Raw genomic sequence first — 21,426 nt, 5'->3', positions numbered from 1 at the left:
TTCAAATTCTCTCTACCTGAGCATCCTAACAGGTGCAGATAAGTGTTTATTAATTGTTGCATGAATGATGTAGGGTCTTGTTACCTGTTGTTAGTAAACAAATGCTTATGTTATTAATAGCTATGATTTAATTATTACTTAAGCATTTTACAGTCATTTAAGAGATGTTTCTTTGCTCAGTACCAGAAGCCTAAAAGGCAAATTACTCAGTAGGCTAACAAAATATTGAAGATATAATAGACTTTTCTTCAGGTCTAGATGGACAACATCCCCATTTATGGGCCATGCTTGAAAATTCAAGCCTGGGTTTACCATAATTCCAAATGAAATTTGAAAGGGGCCTCTAATAGGCCCTGAAGCTAGAAATCACCAGGGTTAATTATTCATAAATTCTTCTAAACTCCTCTGGCCAGAAAGGTATGGGGACTGAGGAACAGTTACTGTTAACAGTGCAGCTCTCAGAAGCTGCGTTGGAGCTTGTGACTCCTTGAGAGTAGACAGTCCAGGCAATTCCACCAAAACTCCCAGGTCTGTGACTTGGCCTGCCTGGGATCACACACCCATCCTTGACCAATTGCTGAGGCTTGGGGATGGAATTCAAAGACACCCATGATAGGAATAGCCTACCTGAGAGGTGTGGCTGGTTTCACTAACCACTTCACTTTCCATTGCATTATCAGAACAAGGTAGCTCTCCAGAAGATTCAGGAGGGCTGTTCCAGATCCCTTGTAATTTGAGATACCAGATGACCTTAATCACTTTGTGATCAATTCTACATCATAGCTTGGAGGTCCAATTTTATTAAGTATGGTCTTTTTCTTTTGGTGGAAAATATTTTTATTTTTTCCTCATTTTGTAATTGTATGATTAATAAATGAACATGTTTTTGTTATAAAATGACTAAATAATGTAGAAGTATTCAGGGATAATACTCCTTCCTAATCATTCCTCCTTCCCACTGCTCTCCCCAGCAGTATCTGCGCCATCTTTGTCTCTTCTCTGTGCCTTTATGTCTTCAAAAGTGGACCCAGTGAACCAAGCATCCTTTTGTTCACACCCTTAAGTGGTCCCCTCTCCTTGAATCTGGACTGACACTGTGACTTGCTTTAACCAGTAAAATGTGGAGGAAGTAACAGTGTTTCTTTGAGACTAAGCTTAAATCATTAAAAAAATGGCTGCTTTTGGAACCACAGTTTGGATGTGCCCTAAGTGTTTAACTATACATTTATTGATCAACATTTGAGGAGGGGATTCAAATTTTCACTCTTTAGAGGCAATGAAGTAATGAATATTTTGCATGTACAATTTCATGCACTTATGCATGAATAGAGACCTACAAATAACATTACTGGGTAAAAGGCAAGCACATTTTCCATATCCATGGATACTTCCAAATAGTTTTCCAAAAAGTTTTCACCAAATTACACTTGTTACAAGAATGTGTGACAGGGCCCATTTTCCTGCCTCCTCACCCAACTCACTATTCTGCTGGGTGAAAAATTGTATCTCTTTCTGGTATTATTTTAATTTCTCTGATCCATCCATCTGGGCACTCGTCTTTACAGATGCATGTTGGCCAATTGTCTTTCTTCCTCTGCGAATCTTCTGTTTGTATCCTTTGCCCATTTTGTCTATTAAGTTGATGGGCTTGCTTAAATTTTTTGTGTTTGTTTTGGATTTTTCTCAGTCTTTCACTTGCCTTTTCATATTGTTTATATCATTTGTCTTTTTCTTCAAAAATGATTAATTTTCATGAGCTCACTTATGGCCTTTGAGTTTTAGGTCTTTTGATAGAAATATAATTTTCTATTTCTTGTAATGTTTCAATAATTTTATTTCTTAGCTTTAGCTCTTTAATCATTTTGTGATTACTTTTGTGCATGGGGTTAGGTGAGCATTTTGGAGAGGGCATGCCTTTCATACATAACACACACCTTATACACCATACACAACAGCTGTGGGCAGGGCTGTCTAGATAGATCTTTTCCTAATGTACAGCTCGTCAAATCCCCACACTTGCTGACTGGCTTATCTTTTCTTTAGTGACACCCACAGATCTGTATACCTTTTTCTTCTCAGCCCCATTCTAGTCCCTTGCATGATTTGTCTATTCCCACGTCAATATCACGTAACTTTCACGAGTTACTTTTCATTTTTATTTTCTTCAGAAATTTCTTTGTGTTCTTAAGGATCCTCCTTTATGATATAAGTTTTGGAATTAATTTTTCTAGTTTTGGGGGTAAAGTCCTGTTGGGACTCTAATTGGCATCACAGTGAAATTATAGATGAATTTGGAGGAGGATTGGCATGTTTTTAGTATTAAATCATCCAATCCAGAAATCATGGTATGTCTTTCCATATAAGCAGGTTTTAAAAAATTTACTCATCCTTCATTAAAGTTTTTTTTCAACTTAATCTCACAAATTTCTTGTTTATTTCATGTTTCTTGTTTCTTTTGATTGTAAATGGGATACTATTTCCCTGCTTTCTTTTGTTAGCATTTGCCTGATTTGAATCTGTTTTATCTTCTTAGTATTTTCTTTGTCAGTTTATTTAACACACATATATCCTTTTTATATCTTTATTGGAGTATAACTGCTTTACAGTGTTTTGTGTTAGTTTCTGCTGTACAACAAAATGAATCAGCTGTATGTATACATATATCCCTATATTCCCTCCCTCTTTAGCCTCCCTCCCACCCTCCCTATTCTACCCCTCTAGGTGGTCACAAAGCATCAATCTGATCTCCCTGTGCTATGCAGCAGCTTACCGCTAGCCATCCATTTTACATTTGGTAGTGTATATATGTCAGTGCTACTCTCTCACTTCATCCCAGCTTCCCTTTCCACCCCATGTCCTCAAGTCCATTCTCTACATCTGCATCTTTATTCCTGCCCTGCCACTGAGTTCATCAGTACACCATATATTTTTAATCAGTGTGAAAGTCTTTGACTTTTAATTAGTGGGTTTGATCCATTCATGATTGTTGTGACCAATGAGGTGTTTGGACCTATCACTGATGTTTTGTTTAATGTTTTTTCTTTCCCTTTCATTTGTGCGTTTTAATTTTTTTCCTTCTTTTTGCTGGTGGGGCTATTTAGTTTGGAAGTTGATCGTTTCATTCTTATTTTTATACTGGCTTACAATTTCTTACACATGTATGTAAACTTACATTTTTCTACTGTTACCTAGAATTTGTTCTGGCCCTACTTTCACAAAACACAACTGCCTTTAGCAAGCTTCCCTCATCCTCTTCAACCACTCTTTTTGATCTGTCCCCTACCAGCCCTGTTGAGGTCTTCTGAGATTTTAGCTCCCCATCATTGTAAAAAAAATATTTGGAGTTATGCATCAATAATTATTAAGTCATAAGGCATACCTGTAAATTTTTTTGATTCTTTTCATATCATTGTTTCTCGTAGCCCACATCCTTCTGTTTCTTGTATTCCCATTTTCCTGGAATAATTCTTTCAGAGAGCATCTGTGGGTGGTTAACTTTCTGAGTCTTTGCTTTGCCCTCCCACTTGAATGGTAGTTTGGATGGATATAAGATTCTTGGCTTAGTACTTCTCAGTCTTCTGATGTTATTTGTTTTCATGTATTTGATGCTGAAAGAGAACTTTCTTTGTAAGTAACCTATTTTCTTTCCCCCTCATGGAATGTTTTCAGGATGTTTCTCTCTTGGTCCTTTTGTACTGAAATATGAAAAAAGTGGATTTTTCTTCATATTTCTTCTTGAGCCTTATAGCCTCCCTACAATACTATAAATTTTACTCTCTTTGTTCTTAAATATTTCTTTCCCTCTACTTTTTTCTTTTCTTTTCCTGGAATTCCTGTGAGGCTGATGCAGGGACTTCTGCATCTGAATTCCACAAATGTACACTCTCTTTTGTATTTTAATCTCTTTGGCACTAGGAGGTTGTCTTCAGTTCTGGGAGGTTTTCTAGGCTCCATTGTCCAGGCTTTCACAATTCTTCAGTTTTGTACATCTCTGGAGCCCATTGATTGAATTTTCTATGTAGTAAAAACCAGGTAGACATGGGATGGAAAAATCAAACTGTCATTCCCTGTGGTTACCAAAACTTAGAAAATAATGCCTCAGAATACACTGAAGAAAAAAAGTGTAGGATATATATATATATATATATATATATATATATATATATATAAAATAAAATTAGATAGTCTTATTAAATGTGATAAATAATATCTGAAATGGAAACAACTCTAATGTTTATGGATACAAAAACTAAATAATAAATGTAATTCTCTTCAAGGTAATATATGAAATTTTGATCGTAATCCAAATAGTTTTTGAGGGCAGGAGAACTTGACAAAATGATCTTAAAGTTCTCAAGGAAAAATATGTACAAGAGACACAGAGATTGACAAATGACATAGAATAGAGTTTAGGTAAAAGTCCATACAGAAATAGGAATTTGATATACCACAAAATTGGCACATCAATCCAGGAAGACATGGATGAATTATTAAATCAGTGGTACTGATATAAGTAATAGTCCATTTGGAGGCTAGTATTATAATTCATGTCATAGCCTGTATAGACAAATTCCAAATCGATAAAAAAGGTAAATGAAAAACATTAAAGTGAATGTATAGATAAATCATAAATATTGTTAAAATAAAATTTGGGAGAATATTGTAAGAATCTAGGGACACAAGACCTTCTTAAGCAAGACAGGGCATTCCAAAGCCATACAGAAAAGGATAGACATGTGATCACAGTAATTATTACCATATTTCTACAGTAACAATTCTTTTAGGTAAAATGTAGAAACTGGCCATCAAAAGAAAAATGACTGAATGGGAGATTAATATCACATTAATCTATAAGAAAAGGATAAAAAACTTAATAGAAAATTGGGCCAAAGATATGAATAGTCAATTAACAGAAAAAGAAGTGCAAATAGCCAATAAACAAATGAAAAAATGACATAATCTTATCAGATATCAAAGAGATTCAAATTAAAACAAAACAAAAAAAAGAAATCTTTGCCCATGAGAGGCAAAGGTTCAAAAGACTGATGCTGTCCACTGTTATGAAGGATAGAGAAATAAACTTTCTTAGACATTGGTGCTGAGAGGACAAATTGCTACAGCCCCTTGGGAGGGTAACTCAACTCGGCGATGGTGGTGGTGGTGTTCACGTAGCACTGCAAACGTGGTGGTGGTGGTCATCATGTAATTCCCTGAAGTTGGTCATGGTCTTCATATAACTGTGACAGCAGTGGAGGTACTGACATATCTGTGAAGGTAGTGGTGGTAATCATATAACTCTGAGAAGTTAGTCTACATGTTACTCTGCTACATTTGTCATGGGATTCACATGGCTTTGCGTTAGTGTTGGAGGTGGTATTCACAAGAATCTGTGACACTGGTTGTGGTCACGTTCATATAACACTGCAGAGTTGGCTGTGTTATTCAAATAATTCTGCAAAGTTGTTGTTGGAGGTATTCATGTGACTCTGCAATGATCAAGGTGATAGTATTCATCTAACTCTGCAATGTTGGTCATGTTATTGGTTATTCTGTGAAGTGGGTGCAGGTGGTCTTCACATAACTCTGCTGTGGTGGCCATGATATTCACATAACTGCAATGGTGTGATGCTGATGATATTCAATTAATGTTGGATGTTGGTTATGGTATTTATACAACCTGTGGTGTTGGTTGTGGTAGTCATATAACTCAGTGGTTTCGTTGGTGGTAGTCTTCCCATAACCTCATCATTGGCTGTCTATTCCCAAAGCTCTGTGACTTTGGTCACGGTATCCACATAACCCTGTCATGGTGGGGGTGTTTGCATACACATAATCAGCAACTGTGGTAGGTGCATTCATGTGGTTTTATGATGTTGTTGCTGATGTTATTTCCATGGCTCTGTGGTTGGCCAGGTGTTCACATTTCACATACTACCATGGTGGGGGCAGAGGTGGTGTATGATGAGGCAACCCAAGATGGCTGTTCTTTGTTCTCTGTGCATTCCCTGCTTGACCAGTACTTGCTTCACTTACACCCTACTCACATGGCTGACCTTCCTACATACTTGCCCTCAGTCCAAGCTAGTGATCATTCTGATCTTTAGATCAGGGCATCTCCACTGTGAAAGCTTATCAAAGGGACGGTGAGGGATGTGCTCCTCTGCTGGTTTCCCTGATAACTGATTGCCAACCTGATGTCAATTCCCCCTATAATTGGTAACCTCCCTCTACCCTGGGAGTGAAGACTACTGCCATGTCCTGCCCGCCGTCTGCTGCACACGGCAGGTTGTCACTCTAGGACCTTGCTTCAGACCTGTAAGATCCCCCTATCCATTAAATTGTTGATGTCTCTGTCACTGACTCCGAGCTCTTTCTTGGGTCTTGAGGCTGGGCAAGTGCAGGGCTTGCAGGCCTGTAGGGTGCAGCCCAACAGGTGGTATTCAAATAACTATGTGGCAAAGGTCGTGTATTCACATGACCCTGCAACGTTGGTGGAAGTTGTGTTCACAGATGCTGTGAAATTCATCACGGTATTCCTATAACCTTAAGACGTTATTTTGTTATGGTGTTGGCATAATTGTGCAACATTTGTGGTGCTACTCACATATCTTGTGTTGGTGGTGATGGTGTAATTCAGATAACACCAGGACTTGGTCATGGAACTTACATAGCTCTATGACAATGGTAGTGTTGGCATTAACATATCACTGTGAGGTAGTGATATTCCCATAACTGAGAGAGCATTTACAGAATTCACATTATGCTGTGGTGGTGTTGGTAGTATTTACATATCTCTGCAATGTTATAAAGTGGTCTTCAATAACTCTGTGACAGTGGGCATAGTAATCAGATGATCTACAGTGGCCACGTCATATTCACACATCTGCAATGGTGGTTATGGGGTTTCCCTAAGCCTATGACCATGGATGTGGAATTTGCATAACCCTGCAATGGTGGTGGTGATGGTAGTCATATATCTCTGAGAGATACTGACACAACTTTGCCACTTTGGTGGAAGTAATTACTTTGGTGGAAGTAGTTAACATTAATTTGTAATGTTGCTGGTGGTGGTATTCACCTATCTCTGGGATGTTGTGATGTTCACATAACTGTGACAGTGTTGGGTGTGGCAATCTTATAACTCGGTAAAGTGTATTGTGGTCTCCACATACCTTAGTGACAGTGGTCGGCATATAACTCTGCTGTGGTGGTGATGGCATCCACACAACTCTATAATAGCAGTGGTGGCAGTCACATAATGATGCACTGTTGTTCATTGTTTTCATGTGACTTGTGACATGGTTGTAGTATTACATAATTCTGCAATGTTGGTCATGGTATTCATGTAACTTTGTGATGATGTTGCATAAGTCTTCGACTTTGGTGGTGGAGGTAGTCATATAACCCTGCGATGTTAGTCTTCGTATTCACATGATTCTGAGATGTTGTCATTTTAATCACATGACTCTGCAATGTTAGTGGTCGTCTAATTCGTATGTCTCTGTGACCATTCATGGTACTCACATAACTGATGAAGGTGACAGTATTTAAAAAACTCTGTGACTGTGCAGTGGTTAGAGTAATAGTCACATTTCAGAGAAGTTTAAAGTTTTGTTTAAAGTTATATAAGAATATATGACAGAGCCAGGCTCAAATTCAGACTTTCTGAATAATTCAAATGCAGTCTTTTCTGTACTACACCATGAGATTTCTTCCTGTTAAGTCTAAATTTAAAGACATTGGTATAAAACATCTGTACCGTCAAACTCCCCAAAGGCTTTGGAACACAAATATTCTATCTCTTCCACTCCAGTGGTGTGTCTATAGCTTTAGTTGTGGCCATATATTCACATATACACATACATTTTCACGTGTAAAACTGATAAAAAGTTTAGCTACAAATTTAGATGTGTAAGTTGAAATTCTGAAAATTTATGTTAAATTATGCAGAAGAGGTCTTTCTGGTAAGCCAAAATAAAGCACCTTTGGGGGTAATCTATAGTTTATTCATATAACCCAAAATACATTTATTAAATAATGAAGTTTAATGTTGGCCAAAATGTTGGTATTATAGTGTTTTCATTCTTTCTTTAAAATTATAAACTTCTAGAAGCTTTGTAAAACACTAGAAATGTGATGCTGGAATGTTGGAGTTTGGGTGGTGGTTACATGACAGGTACATGTTTAAACAATCATTGAATTATACATTTAAGATTTCTGGGGACTTCCCTGGCAGTCCAGTGGTTAAGACTTCGCCTTCCAATGCAGGGGGTGCGGGTTCAGTCCCTGGTTGGGGAGCTATGATCCCACATGCCTCATGGCCAAAAAACCAAAGCATAAAACAAATTCAATAAGGACTTTAAAAAAGGTCCACATCAAAAAAAATCTTGAAAAAACCAAATTTCTGCATTTTACAGCATGCTAGTTATAACTTGACAAAAGGTTTTACAAATGTATTTCTAAAGAAAGCGAAAATACTAATGGATTTCAGAAAAGTTAAACATAGTGTCAAATGTCAGCACTCAGGGTATTTGCTGATGGGTGTGAGTTATTACTTTTATTACTTTTATAGAAACGGAACAAAGTGTCACCATGAATAAAAAGTTAAAATGTGGCTAAGAAATGTGTATGCCTCCCAAAATGGGCTTGTTGTAGTTAGGAATTGTCTCTTCATGTCAGTTCTCAGTGTTCATGATTTACATTTTCTCGCCTTGCAGTACTTGGGGTGCATTGAAGTTCTTCGCTCAATGAGGTCACTTGACTTCAGTACAAGGACACAAATTACCAGGTAAGCCCTCTTGAAAATGGACTCCTGTGATTTTACTTTGGAAAGGAATGCTTTCTGAGGTTAACAACTAGAAATTTCCAGAGGGGAAGTCTGCCCCTTGAGTGCTGGTGACTGGCGACAGGGAGTCAGCACCCACTGTTTCAAGTCTCTTTAGTGTTCATCCATGTTTGTGACATGTGTGTCTTAATACAAGCCCCCTGAAGGACACTCTCCACTTCTAAGCTCTTTTTATAATTAAGCTGGAGCGTTTATGTTTGTTTCTTTAATAAATGAAACTCTAAGACCAGATTGGTATTTTAAAATCTACTGAACTGTGTTATTTCTTTTTAAAAAGAAAATCAAGATGTCAGAGAGAATTTCCAACAGTATACATAGGGAATAAAATGCATAGAATTGGAAGTAGAAATCTTAATGGGAGTAGTAATTTAGAAAGCTGACCAATTATTTTAAGGTGTCAGTGGTTTTGAACAGGTTTATATATTCTCCAACATCAACTAGATTTTAAACTTCTTGAGGGTCAGTTCTGTTTTTGACCATTGTTTTTAAAAAATTCATAGTCTAGTAGAGCGTGTACCTTTAGAAAAATGCCAATTTCAAGCCATCTTGAAGAAGAGAACCAGAAAGCTAGGACTGAGTCTGTGAAATAGCTACATTTCTGAGGGCAATGAGCTTATATTGCTTTGGCAGTCGTTGAATTGTTTAATCTAAATAGTGATATCAGAAAATGCCTCATTTTTATTTCATTCAAATCTCTCTATTGGATATCTTTGGATTAGCAAGCCAAAAAGTAAAGATTGAGCTTTAGAAAGCAATTATTGGTAGTAATTAGCTACTCAGTAGTGTACATTGCCTCAATTCTATGCTTTAAGCACAACAATGAAACCTCTTCTTGCTCATTGAAGAAATTCGTGTTCAAAGGGTTGAAGTTCCCCTTCTCTCTAAAGCAACTCAAGACACACGTATTGGGAGCACAGCGACAGTAGTAATCTATACCAAGGGAATAATCCATCTCTACGTATTTGTACAAAATGGTTTATGGAAATTGCCAAGGCAAAGAATGGTATTTTGAAGTGAGAGCATTTAAGAGAAAAGTTTGAATGTTTAATTGATCATTCATTCATCCCAGCCATGAAAAATGCACGTGCCGTGCGGGGTGGGCAGAGTGCTTGCCCGTGGGCCTGGGGATACTGGAACCTGTGACACTGGTCACCTTCTCGTGGGTGGTGGCAGTGTTTTTTTTTTTAAACTTACAAAAAATTGAAGTATATTTGATTTACAGTGTTGTGTATGGTGCATTTTTTTAAAAGAGAATTGTCGACCATTTCTACTGAATTCACTTTATAGATATTAGAACTTCTGAGATGATTTTATGTCATTTTAATTCTTCTGATGTATTTATCAAGTGTTTACTGTGGCTGTGCACATGCAGCATGCTGGCCAACTTGGGCTGTCCTGCTTTGCAAGACCTCCTGGTTTGGGGGCAGAAAGATGCACATGCAAATGACTGAGGGGCCTGCGAGGGGCACAGAGCAAGTCGGGCTCCTCAGGAGTGGAGGTGGGTGGGGACCAGTGAGCATGCCCAGTGTGCCCTTGGATGAAGGTCTCAGCACTATTTGAGACCACCTATAGTAGTGGTAGAAGAAAGCCGTGGAACAGATATCCAATCCCATTCCATTTAGATTTCAGCAAAGGTACAGCAATGTAATGGGCCAAGTGGAGTGCCATTCTTTGACTCAGAAAACTTGGTGTTGCATTCTGGTTATACCATAATTGCTTTGGGTTTATTAGACTTTTAAGAAAAAATCAATTTATTTATCTTAATTGAAGCATAGTTGATTTACAATGTTGTGTTAATTTCTGCTGTACAGCAAAGTGAATCAGTTATACATATATATATATACATTCTTTTGGGTTTATTAGATTTTTGAAAACTACGTTTGCTTTTCTTTATGATGCTTTCTATTGTTTGCCTCATTTTTATCGTGTGACATGTTTCTTATTTTAGTAATAGCCAGAGACCACTTGTAGGAAACAATTTGACAAGTCAGCATCAGAAAGAAACCTTTGCACCCAGGACAGGAATGCCCAATGATGTCCTGTAGACGTGGCATATTTTAAAGCCTACGTGGTAGCTGAGTGTTAAACACCCTATGATTAAACTCTACCACCGAGGTTTACTTTATATACTAAAGTCATTCTTGAAAGGTTTTAGGGAAATCTAATGTAATTGTTATATTAGGCCCTAGTAAAACCTGTTTCCAAAGCTCCTTAGCCATGCCTTTCATAAAAATACATATATATATATATAGCTTTTATAAGGAAACAACCAATCCCTACTCATCTGTTCTGCTATTTCAAGGTTTGGGTGTGTCTTTTAGAGGCTCTGACAGCCAAACCAGATGTCCTTTTGTTGGGGTCAGTTTAGTTTTATGCTGTTCCTGAGTCGGGGTTCAGATTGATTGTGGTGCTTGCAATCACATCAGCATTGGATTACTGATCTCTTACTAATAGGTCACTTTAAAAACTACCCGGGAGCTGCCATTGTTGGTGACTGTTAATGGCCTTGCCCTCCTAGCGCTCTGGGCAGAGGCTCTTGGTGACTCGTTCACAGTAATCAGTGCCCGTCGTGTGGAGGAGATGGCCTGTATGTGGAGCCCAGCTCTGGTAATTTCTACCCCAATGGTTGTTGTGGGAAATAGAACAATTTCTATATCTGATGCCCACAGGACAGGCCCTGGCAAAAGGGCAGCCTTGTTTAAGTGTTTGCTCCGTCCTGTTGCCTGAGCTTGTATTCAACACGTACTGGGACACAAGACCCCAGTGTCCAAAGAAGTGAGTGTTGGCAAGCATGGGGGCATTTGAGGGCATATAGATCGTGGCCTCGACAGCCACTGCTTCCCCGGGTCAGCCTGCAGGTGGGGTACATGGAGGAGTTGAGAGATTCAGTATTTGTGAAAGTCTGCCCAGGGGACAGATGCACACCAGAAGAAGAAATATCTCCCGTAGAAGAACTAGCTTCCCAATGTGCCCCTGGTCACACACCCGGCATGGCCTCACAGAGGGCGAATCTCTTGAGCTCCTTCCCCTCAATGTGTCCTCTGTCCGGGAAGACTCCCTACTCCCTTATGACAAGGCACTGTTAAGGCCATACAGGAATCCCGCTGCCGAAGGTGGGCCACTCTAGAGCTTGTGGCAACTGCCCTGTGCTCCCTGCCCCCCCACCAGGAGCAGGTCACAGTCCTTGAAACCCACAAGGGACTGTTCTTCCCGCGTAGATTTCACACCGTGCTGTGCAGCTCCTGAGGGCCTTGGGGGAGGGTCTTAGCTTGGTGTCACCCTGGGGAAGGTGGGGGTCCCAAGCAGGGAGGACCCAGGTCCCCAGTCAGAGGTCAGTCAGAGACCTCGGCTTTCATCTGAGTTAAGCCACTGGGTCTCCACACGAGGTGACTGTGGTACAATGCTGACAGCCACTGCTCCGGCGACTGGCCACTCTGCCCATGGGAACCACAACCTGCGTCTCCCTGAGACGTCCTCTCCTGTGACTTCTCTCACCTTGCCTTGGGGGAGGGGTTGAACTGAGTTATTGTACTTCCCGTCAGAGCGAGATGTGCCTCATCAGATGGGGCCCACTCCGGGGAGATCGAGCTCTCGGTCTGACACTTGGAGAGCAGCCTGTTGGGCCGCCCTGCAGGGCGACAGGAAGCTCCCATGTGCTGTGGTCATGGGAATAACACGGCCTTACTTTCTTTCCCCCATCCCATCTGCTAATCTTTATTTGATTTATCGTGTTAAATTTTATCTATCATGGGAAATCACCTTAAGCTGTTTTTAGGGCATGGAAGGCTATAAATATATACACAGTTAAACCCAGAGCACTCAGCAAGGTGGTCCTTCTCCAACAGTAAGTGTGAACATCTGATGTGTATTTTTGGTTCTAAATGACCCCAGCTGTTCTCCTGCACTGCTTGGACTCATCTGATAACTGCTGAGTTTGCTTTCCACTCAGGCCCACGTAGACATGTGGGCTCAGTGTGCATGGTTTTGCTATACTTCCTGGGTGAGCTTCTATTAATAAAATGTTGTCCAGGGCCCATGACAAACCTGCTTTTCCAAATTGTAGAGAGTAAACAGTTGGATCTAGTTAACGGTTTTCGTTTCCCTCATTTTAAAGTTGTCATATTTTCAATGGGCCCTGAAGATACTGGTTTGGCCCGGACCTTGGCCAGCACTGCCCATGGATGTGACCACTCCCTAGCATTCCGCTTTGCATCCACACACTGGGGGGTTCTACTTTGGAATTGGGGCTTTTCAAAAATTCCCCAGGAGCATGCATAAACTCCTTTTGGTTTGAAACCAAACTCAAAATTTGTAAAAGGAGAACATTCTTCTTTGGGGAAAGTATTTCCTTCTGTTCTTATTCAACCTATTGATGGGGTCTCCGGAGACTTTTATCATGGATGCTAGCACATGTATTGAAGTTCAGAGTCACCTGGCCACGACCTTCTCATGTTACCACAGCCGGAGGAGGCAGAGTGTAATGGACACAGAATCAGCCGTGAGCCGGTGAGTGGGACTGAACTCTGTGACACTGGATCTTCTCTGTCTGATGTTTCGTGAGGGGACTTTGGTTAGAAGGTAGATGTGTGACCACGTGGAATTGGTCTGACAGTGCTAGGCACTGTGATAGCTGCAGGGCCGTGAGTTTGAACAAAATAGCCGGCACTGTCTGGAGGCGGAGGGGAGAAGGGAGCCCAGAGACGAGGTGTTCAGAATCACGGATGCTCCTGCTACAGTGAGAATGGCGGCCTGGCTTGCCGGGGCATTTCTCGCCAGTCGGGTGCATGGAGGGGTCCATCCTCAGCCTGAAGGAAGGCAAGTCAGACGGCCTCGGTGCAGCGTCTCCACTCTGTCCACCCTCCCTTCCCCGAGTCGACCTGGCAGGCTTGGTAACACTCACTCCTCCAGTCACTTCTGGCTCAGTGCTCTCAAAAAGAAGAGAAAAAGGCCAAGGTAAAACCTTTCACCATGCAGTCCTTCAGCTCCATCCAGTCCCCGCACATCCTCATCCGTGTGCATCCATCCCAGCGGCAGTGCATTTCCCCTCGTGTACTTGAAGGCCCCCCGGCACCGTGCGCCCTCGTTGGACTTCCTGCAAGAGAGGGGCCAACCAGGCTGCGGGCCAGGTGCCCTGGCCCCCTCCCCCCACACCGTATCCACTGCAGCCCTTCACCATCTCGCTTCAAACATTTGTGTCGTGTGGCCATTTCATCACCAGTTCATGGGGATCAGAGCAGTGCACAGGGTGTGGTTTGGGAAAAGGCCATATTTACTAACAAGATATTTGTGTTGTTTGTGGAGGCTTTCCCATCCTCAGGGCAGCATTCACCTGTGAGGAGCTGTGGGGGCAGAAGATGGATGCAGAGGACGAAGGGCAGGTAAGGCGTTGGACACCTCTGCCTCTGGGAGACCTGCACACAGTCCAGGGAATGACACGGGGTCTGGTTGCACTACCCTGAACAGTAGAAAGGTGGAAACACCCAGGAAGGGTGGGGGGGCTCTGAACATCTTCTTTTCAGGTTTGGGGTGATCGTTCCCTCTTGGACTGTGACATGGACTCCACATGCTGCACCAAACCGGCAGGACTTTGGTTCTGTAGCTTTCTCACTTTGCAGGCTGAGAGGAAGAATTTGGAAGTCCCTTTTTTGTAAACCCATCGTATCAGTGATGTTAAGATGTGTGCTTGACACCTGGCAGGTGACATGGAAAACAAGGCTGACTTTTGCTTAGGTGCCTTGGTGCTTCACGGATCTGATCTCTCCAATTAGACTCCTCGGTCATAATATTGGAGAATTCCTTTTTCACTACAAAATAAACACCTGTAATGTTGATTTAAGTTCAACATGCCAGGAAAAGGAGCAACTCTGTAAAAGTCTTCCCTGAGGCTGGTTGACTCTCAGGATTAGAAAGGAGAGCGGCAGGTGTGAACAGCCTGCACACCCGTCCCTCTGTACTCGACTAGTGCAGGTTGGTTAACTTGTGATTTTAGCCTTACTGGCTCGTTCTAAATTTACTTTTTCGGAACACGTTTTTCAGACTGAGTCTCTCGAAGCCTTCCACCCCCAGGGGGACGAGGCCTGGCAAGGGGGGGAGTTAGTGTTTTCTCAGTTTAGAATTCTTTTTGAAAACACCAGCTTGCCTGCGTGCAAACGCATCCGGGCTTTGGATGAAGCAGGCTGAGTCCTTCCGCTTTACTTCTACATCGTTACTCAGGGCTTAACACCAACCAGAATAGTTTTGTGCCCCTGTGCCTCCTTCGTCATCATTTGCATGCGAGAATGTGCTAGACAGGGGTGCATGGATCACAGGTGCCCAAGAAACCATGACCGGGGAAACAGGCCCAGAGTCACAAGGCAGTGGGATAGGCAGCAGGAAGCATGGGAAAAGTACCTCAGAAACATGGAAGAAGGTCCCTGGGGCCTGGACAAGTTTGGAAGGACTTCCTGGGGAAGGGAGCATTTAACCCCTGGTGAATTTCTCCCCTGACCACATGGCAGACCAGAAGGAAGCATAAAACTGAGGCAGTTGCTTCCACTTGGGCCCCACAAGGGGTTCTGCTTGTCTGCCTCTGTGCAGTAATTCTAATGCCTGCCAAAGGGTGGGGCCTGAGTCAGATGCCGCGAAGGAACACAGGGAACCGTCTGCACCCATCTGAGGTCCTGCCCCGAGCCCGGCTGCCTTAGGACATCTGGGCCCTGGGGCAAAGGGACACTGGTGTCTGCTTTCTGATAGGCCTCAATTTCATGTTCTGTCTCTTCATGCTAATACATGTTGAGGCATTCACATGCTTTGTGAGGATTAGAGACATTACTTCTGGAAACACCTGGCACAGGCTATGTACAGGAAAGGTCTCAAGGCCATTCCCTTGACCAGACCCACACGTACATGTATGTGCCTTAATCTGTCCTCTGAGCAGACCCTGAGACTTGGTGTGGGGAGCGTACTAGGGAGGGTGTGGTAGGGAGCAGAGGGTGGGAGTGGGCTGAGGGTGCTGGCAAAGTCTCCATCAGAGCAGTGGAGGCCAGACCCTGGCCCTGGAGGCAGCGTGGCCATGCTTATGCAGACATCCCTGGAACCTAGAGTAGGCTGGGGGCTGCGAGATGACAGCTCTGGCTGAAGGCTTGCGGCTCCAATCACTCAGCTCCTGGGCCTGTCTCTCTGAATTGGATTTTTCTCTTGGGACCTCCTCTCTGAGCAGCTGTCCCAGCCTGATCTTTGGACAGCAGTCTGCTGACCCACATAGCAGAGCTGTATTTACATGGTTGGGGTTCCTCACCTAGCAGGTGAGTAAAGGGATCCTTGCATACTGGCCCAGAATTACCTCTCACCAGAGAGGTGCATTCCAGCTTCTCATTACCTCTCAGCATTCGTTTCTCGCTCATGGAACAGGGATGGAACCCACATAAGCAGGCTTGTTGAGAGTCTTAGAAATGAGACCTACATGGGGCTGCACCTGGCACACAGTAGGTATTCAGCAAATCTGGATACGGTTTTTACCATGGATTTAATTTTGCCGTTCACTCTTTCCAAATTTCTGTATATGATAATATCAACTGCAGATTGATATTACTCTAATTATCAATATCAATCAATTCAATTCAGGGTAGGTTTTCTAGCTGAAAAGAAACTTTGGTTTGATGCAACAAACTGAAGTTACTGAAAAGGATAAAATATTTGGTAATGTGGCATTAATTTTCACTTGAGCCAATATTATCTAGTATTTCATTCTATCTTCCTGCTTTGCCAATTGCTGCTGCTAATAATAATAATAGCACTAGTATTGAATACTTACTGTATTGCTCTAAGCATGTTATTCATTCATTCAACAAATTTTTATTGATCACGTACCATGTCTAGTCACTGTTTAGATATTAGGAACAGAGCACGAAATAAAAGCAAACCTTCTACAGCCAAGAGAGAAAATAAGCACACAGACATATATAAAAGAAGGGTGTTAAGGTGAACCACATGAACTTATCGCTTTTGTAGTTGAAAGTCATCAAATGTCAGCCATTTCATGTCGTTTGGCATAATACTTTCAGATAGTGGTGAGAACGTGTGGGGTCTTCTCTCAGGATCCCTGGGAGGCGGGTTGTGTGCATTTTGGAGATGAGCTGAGGATCAGAAAGTTTAGAAAAACTGTCTAAGATCACAGAGCCAGGAAGTGGCAAACTCGAGATTGGAACCAGAGCAAATCGGAATCTAGAATCAAGAGTCTCCTGTTGCTGCTTGATCAAGAGGGTTGCATCCTTCAGGAAGCCACAAGTGCTGGCAAACACCAGACACACTGGGCCGGGGGGCACACTTGGAAGAAGGAAATTCGATGTTAATTATAAAACTCCTTTCCTGACCGCAGTGACATGATGGTCTTGAGCAGGGCACAAAGAAAATGAGGCACTTGCAGTCCAGTTGGGATGAATGGGGCAAATATACATAAGGAAAATGGTCAGTTGGGGGGCAGAGTGGGCTCTGCAAAGACTGTACTACTCCTATTCTACTTGCTTTATTCATCCTGGGAATGTTTGTCCTGTGCTTCAGCAGCACTTCATTGAATTTCACTAAATAATGGAAAGAAATATAATAAATGTGTCCTTAAAAACTTTTCATATGAAAAGTTTGTAGAAAGGATGAGGCCCTTGCCACCTTAACTAGCTCAAAGTGAGTAAGGTGGGTTAGAACGGGGAGGGGGGAAGTGGGAAGCGGGTGACTGGGGGGTGAGAGGATAGATGAGATGAGGAAGGGTGGGCTGGGTGAGGGGCTGCGAAATGGGAAAGGCTGTGTAGGAGTGGGGTGAGACGGCGTGGGCTGGGTAAGGTGGAGGGGGCTGGGTGGAAAGGACAAGGTACTATCTTTCTCTCCCAGAGGCTCTGGGCGAGTTGTATTCTTTTTCTCGCCTTGACCATTGGAATAAACCAGTCCGATTCTTATCTTTTTCCCAAACTAGAAAATACAGACATTATTCTACTTCCTTGTTTCTCCTTTCATTTCAAACACTGGTTAACACTTTGTCAGGATGACCCCATCATCATAATTTTCTGGCAAGCTGGTTATGGACATCAGGGGCAAGTTATGTAGCTGTCTCTCCCAGTAAGGGCATAGTGCCCAAGGGCATGAAAACTTCCAACCATGGGACCTGTTCCTATGAACCTGGGTGGAGATATCTTTCTACTGACAGTCTGCTGGCTGGGTGTGTCAAGGTCAACTGGGCATGCATGGAACGGCAGGGCTTGGCATGGGCTTGGACCTCCAGTTGACTGTACAGATGAGCCAGGATCTCACAGGATGTGTGGCTAGGAAGGGCAAGTGGCTAGGATAAGTTCATTGAAATGTTGTCATTGAAATACAGAGAAAGGGGTTAGATACAGTGTCTAAGAGTTTAAGCTGAGCAAGTCGAGGACTTTGCAGAGCCTCATGTGCAAAGCGTCAAGATTTATTTGTTTGTTTGTTTGGTTATGTTTTTACTTCTTTAGCAGCTGGCTGTGTCTCCTGGTGAAACCTTTGGTTGGTAAAGACATGTCGCTCTTTACGTGAAGGCAGAGGAAACAGGAAACTTGTCAATTACCATGATGCCCTGCCGTGGAGATTCTGTTGCACTGGGTTGGGGCGAGGCCTTGGGTGATCCCCAAGGTGGCCTGCTAATATCTCTGGATGATGGCAATAAGAACAGAAAATCTTTGTCTCTTCTCTACCATATTACACCACATGGAAAGGAATTCTCACCTAACCTGGGCTCCACTGTACTATGGATTTCTTGAAGAATCCAGCAGGCTGGACATAGAGGGGCCACACAGATATGTTCTGACCTGGGACAGGGTCCCCAAAGATTTAACACACATACACATCTCATCTCATTTTCTAGAGCAGTGGTTCTCAAACTTGGACATAAATCAAAATCACCTGGAGACCTTGTTACACCAGATGGCTGGGCCCCACCCCCAGAGTTTTTCATCAGTAGGACTAGGGTGGGAGCTGAGAATTTCCATTTCTGTCAAGTTTTCAGGGGGTGCTGATGCTGCCAGATCAGGTACCACACTTTGAGAAGCAATGTTCCAGAGTTCTATTTTTAACTTCTGAACCATTTGCAACTACCATCTATGAAGCCACAGTTTGAAAATAGGTCCATTTATTATTTTTCCAAGTGATCCCATTCATCCAAAAATTTTAAAAATGGAGAGCATACATGGCTTGGTGGCTTAGAATGGTTTAAATAGAATCCATAAGATGAATAAGTGGCGTTCATGCCATACTCTCCTTAAGGACCATCTGGTATGGTGTATATTTATAATCCTCATGCCAGAAGCACATTTGTGTCAGAATGTACCCCTCTGATTGCTCCTTTTCTGACTCCTTCTCTGAGTTCACTTACCCCAAATATATCATTCCATAAGGAACCCTTTGCCCTTGCGGAGGGCAGCTAGTGTTGCAGGTTTTGGAGTCAGATTATCCGGGCTTCTACTAGGCTGAACAACATTTCAGCTGTGTGATCTTGTGCAAATAACTTAAGTTCTCTGTGTCTCACTTTCCCCGTCTTTAAAATGGGAATCATAATGGTACCTTCTTCATTGTGTTGAGAAGAAATTGTGTTAATATCTGAAAAGCACTTAACATGCTGTCTAGTACATGGAAGGGCTCAAGGCATGTTAACTAATACTGATATTTTCATTTTTATTATATTCTCTCGTTGTTGGTAATCTCATTGCTTTAAATACCACTTCTAGGTATATAAGCCACAAATCTGTATCTGTACCTCTGGATCTTCTCTGAAGTCCATCCCTGTATTTTTAGCAGCTGACTGGACCTGTGTCTTCTTGGAGATGCTCGGTCAGTCGCCAAGTCCTAAGCAACCTATCTCTGCCTCTCTGTTCTGTTTACATCCGTCCATTCTCACCTCTATTACCATAGTTAGGCCCAGCTCACGTCTCTTTGAATGCTTGTCATAACTACAACCCACGCATTCTCCCGAAGTAGAAACCAGGGAGTCAGTCTTATATCATCTCTCCTTCCTGTTCAATTACCAATGCTGTTGATTCTCCCTTGGAAGCCTCCTGAATAATTTCTCTCCTTTCTTCTAGTCTCTCTCTCTCCTTCAATTCTCTTTCTACTTGCTAATCCTGAATGTGCCTGAAACATATTACTTCCTGTTAAGTTTCATTGTTTTATCCACTACCTGCAGAATACAATGAAAAATATTTTAATGTTATTCAATGTTCTATTTGACCTGCCCCAGCATAACTTTCCAAATATATTTCTTATAACTCCCCATTATGCTTCCTTTGCACAACCACACCGACCTACACACTGCCCCATTCTCCTGGTCCACTGTCACACCTCAAGGGCAAAGATTCAGCCACAAGAAGTATTTGCTTTTGCCTTGAGCTATAAGACCACTTTGTCTGAATTGCTCTACAGGCTTTTTACGTTCTTGCACATTGTATTAGACTTTTAAAGACACAGGCTATATTTCATCTACTCTAAAATTCCATCTCCTATACAAAACACTTCATTTTTTATAACCACTAAAAAATAAAAAAGAAAGCACTGCCTATTAAAATATGACAGAATGCTTTCACGTCACTTAAATTCAATTTACATAAATTGAAAAAGCTATTTTGGAATTTTGCAGACACAGATTTATATCATTATAATACTTCTACGTTTGTTAGAAGGAAAATATAAGTAATATGAAAAAGGTACTCCTAAAAATTTCTTCTATTTCAGAGTCTGAATATAGTGAATCTTCTTTTTTTTTGACTTAGAATCTTGCTATCTATGTTTTTTTCTAGGCTTTATTGTCCTTTAGGCTATTTCAAGAGCATTAGAAATCAATAAAATTGGAATCAGAAAAAGAATAGAAAAGATATTTGAACCTGAAAAGTGTTTTTTAAAAAACACTAAAATTGATAAACTACTACTCAGACTGGTCAAGGAAAGAGAGAGAAAATTCAGATTACAGGTAACAGCAAGGACACATTACTACAGATACTACAGACACTGCTAGAATAAGAAGGAAATATTCTCAACAATTTTATATCAACAAATTGAATAACTTAGATAAAATGGACAAATTCCCTTAAAGTTACAACTACCAAAGTGGCTTAAAGAAAAAATAAACATAATAGGTGTGTATCTATTAAAGAAATTAAATTCATGGTAAAAACAACAAACAGGGAACTTCCCTGGTAGACCAGTGGTTAAGATTCTGCGCTTCCATTGCAAGTGGCATGGGTTTGATCCCTGGTCGAGGACCTAAAATCCCACATGCCATGTGACGTGGCCAAAAAGTAAAAATAAATTAATTAATTAAAAAGCAAAACCAAACAACAAAAAAACCTTCCCACAGTTTGCTAAACTCACTTATTAGTTCTAGTAGCTTTTATGTAGAGTCTTCAGGAGTTTCTATATAGATGATTATGTCATCTACAAATAAAGGCAGTTTTATTTTTTCCTATCTAATTTGTATGGCTTTTACTTTTCTTTTTTTCTTGTCTTACTGCACAGACTAAGATCTCTAGTACAATGTTAAATGAGTTGTGAAAGTAGACATTCCTGCCTTGTTCCTGATATTAGAGGGGAAGTATTTA

At 41.6% G+C, this 21,426-nt stretch overlaps 1 protein-coding gene across 1 annotated transcript in view; it reads left to right on the top strand.

The window, feature by feature from the left end:
* SHC3 (SHC adaptor protein 3) overlaps positions 1–21,426 on the top strand; it is a gene marked incomplete at both ends in the record, with an annotated part of 148,895 nt that overhangs the window by 33,864 nt on the left and 93,605 nt on the right. Inside the window, one exon of the mRNA XM_082841960.1 lies at positions 8,718–8,788. Coding sequence (XP_082698086.1) covers positions 8,718–8,788 — 71 coding nt within the window. The remainder of the gene's footprint in view (positions 1–8,717; positions 8,789–21,426) is intronic.

The sequence above is a fragment of the Leucopleurus acutus genome, assembly GCF_964270905.1.
Source record: "Leucopleurus acutus genome assembly, chromosome: 7".
Taxonomy (NCBI): Eukaryota; Metazoa; Chordata; class Mammalia; order Artiodactyla; family Delphinidae; genus Leucopleurus; species Leucopleurus acutus.
The sequence above is the reverse complement of the archived record's forward strand: the minus strand, read 5'-3'. Positions and strand labels throughout refer to the sequence as shown.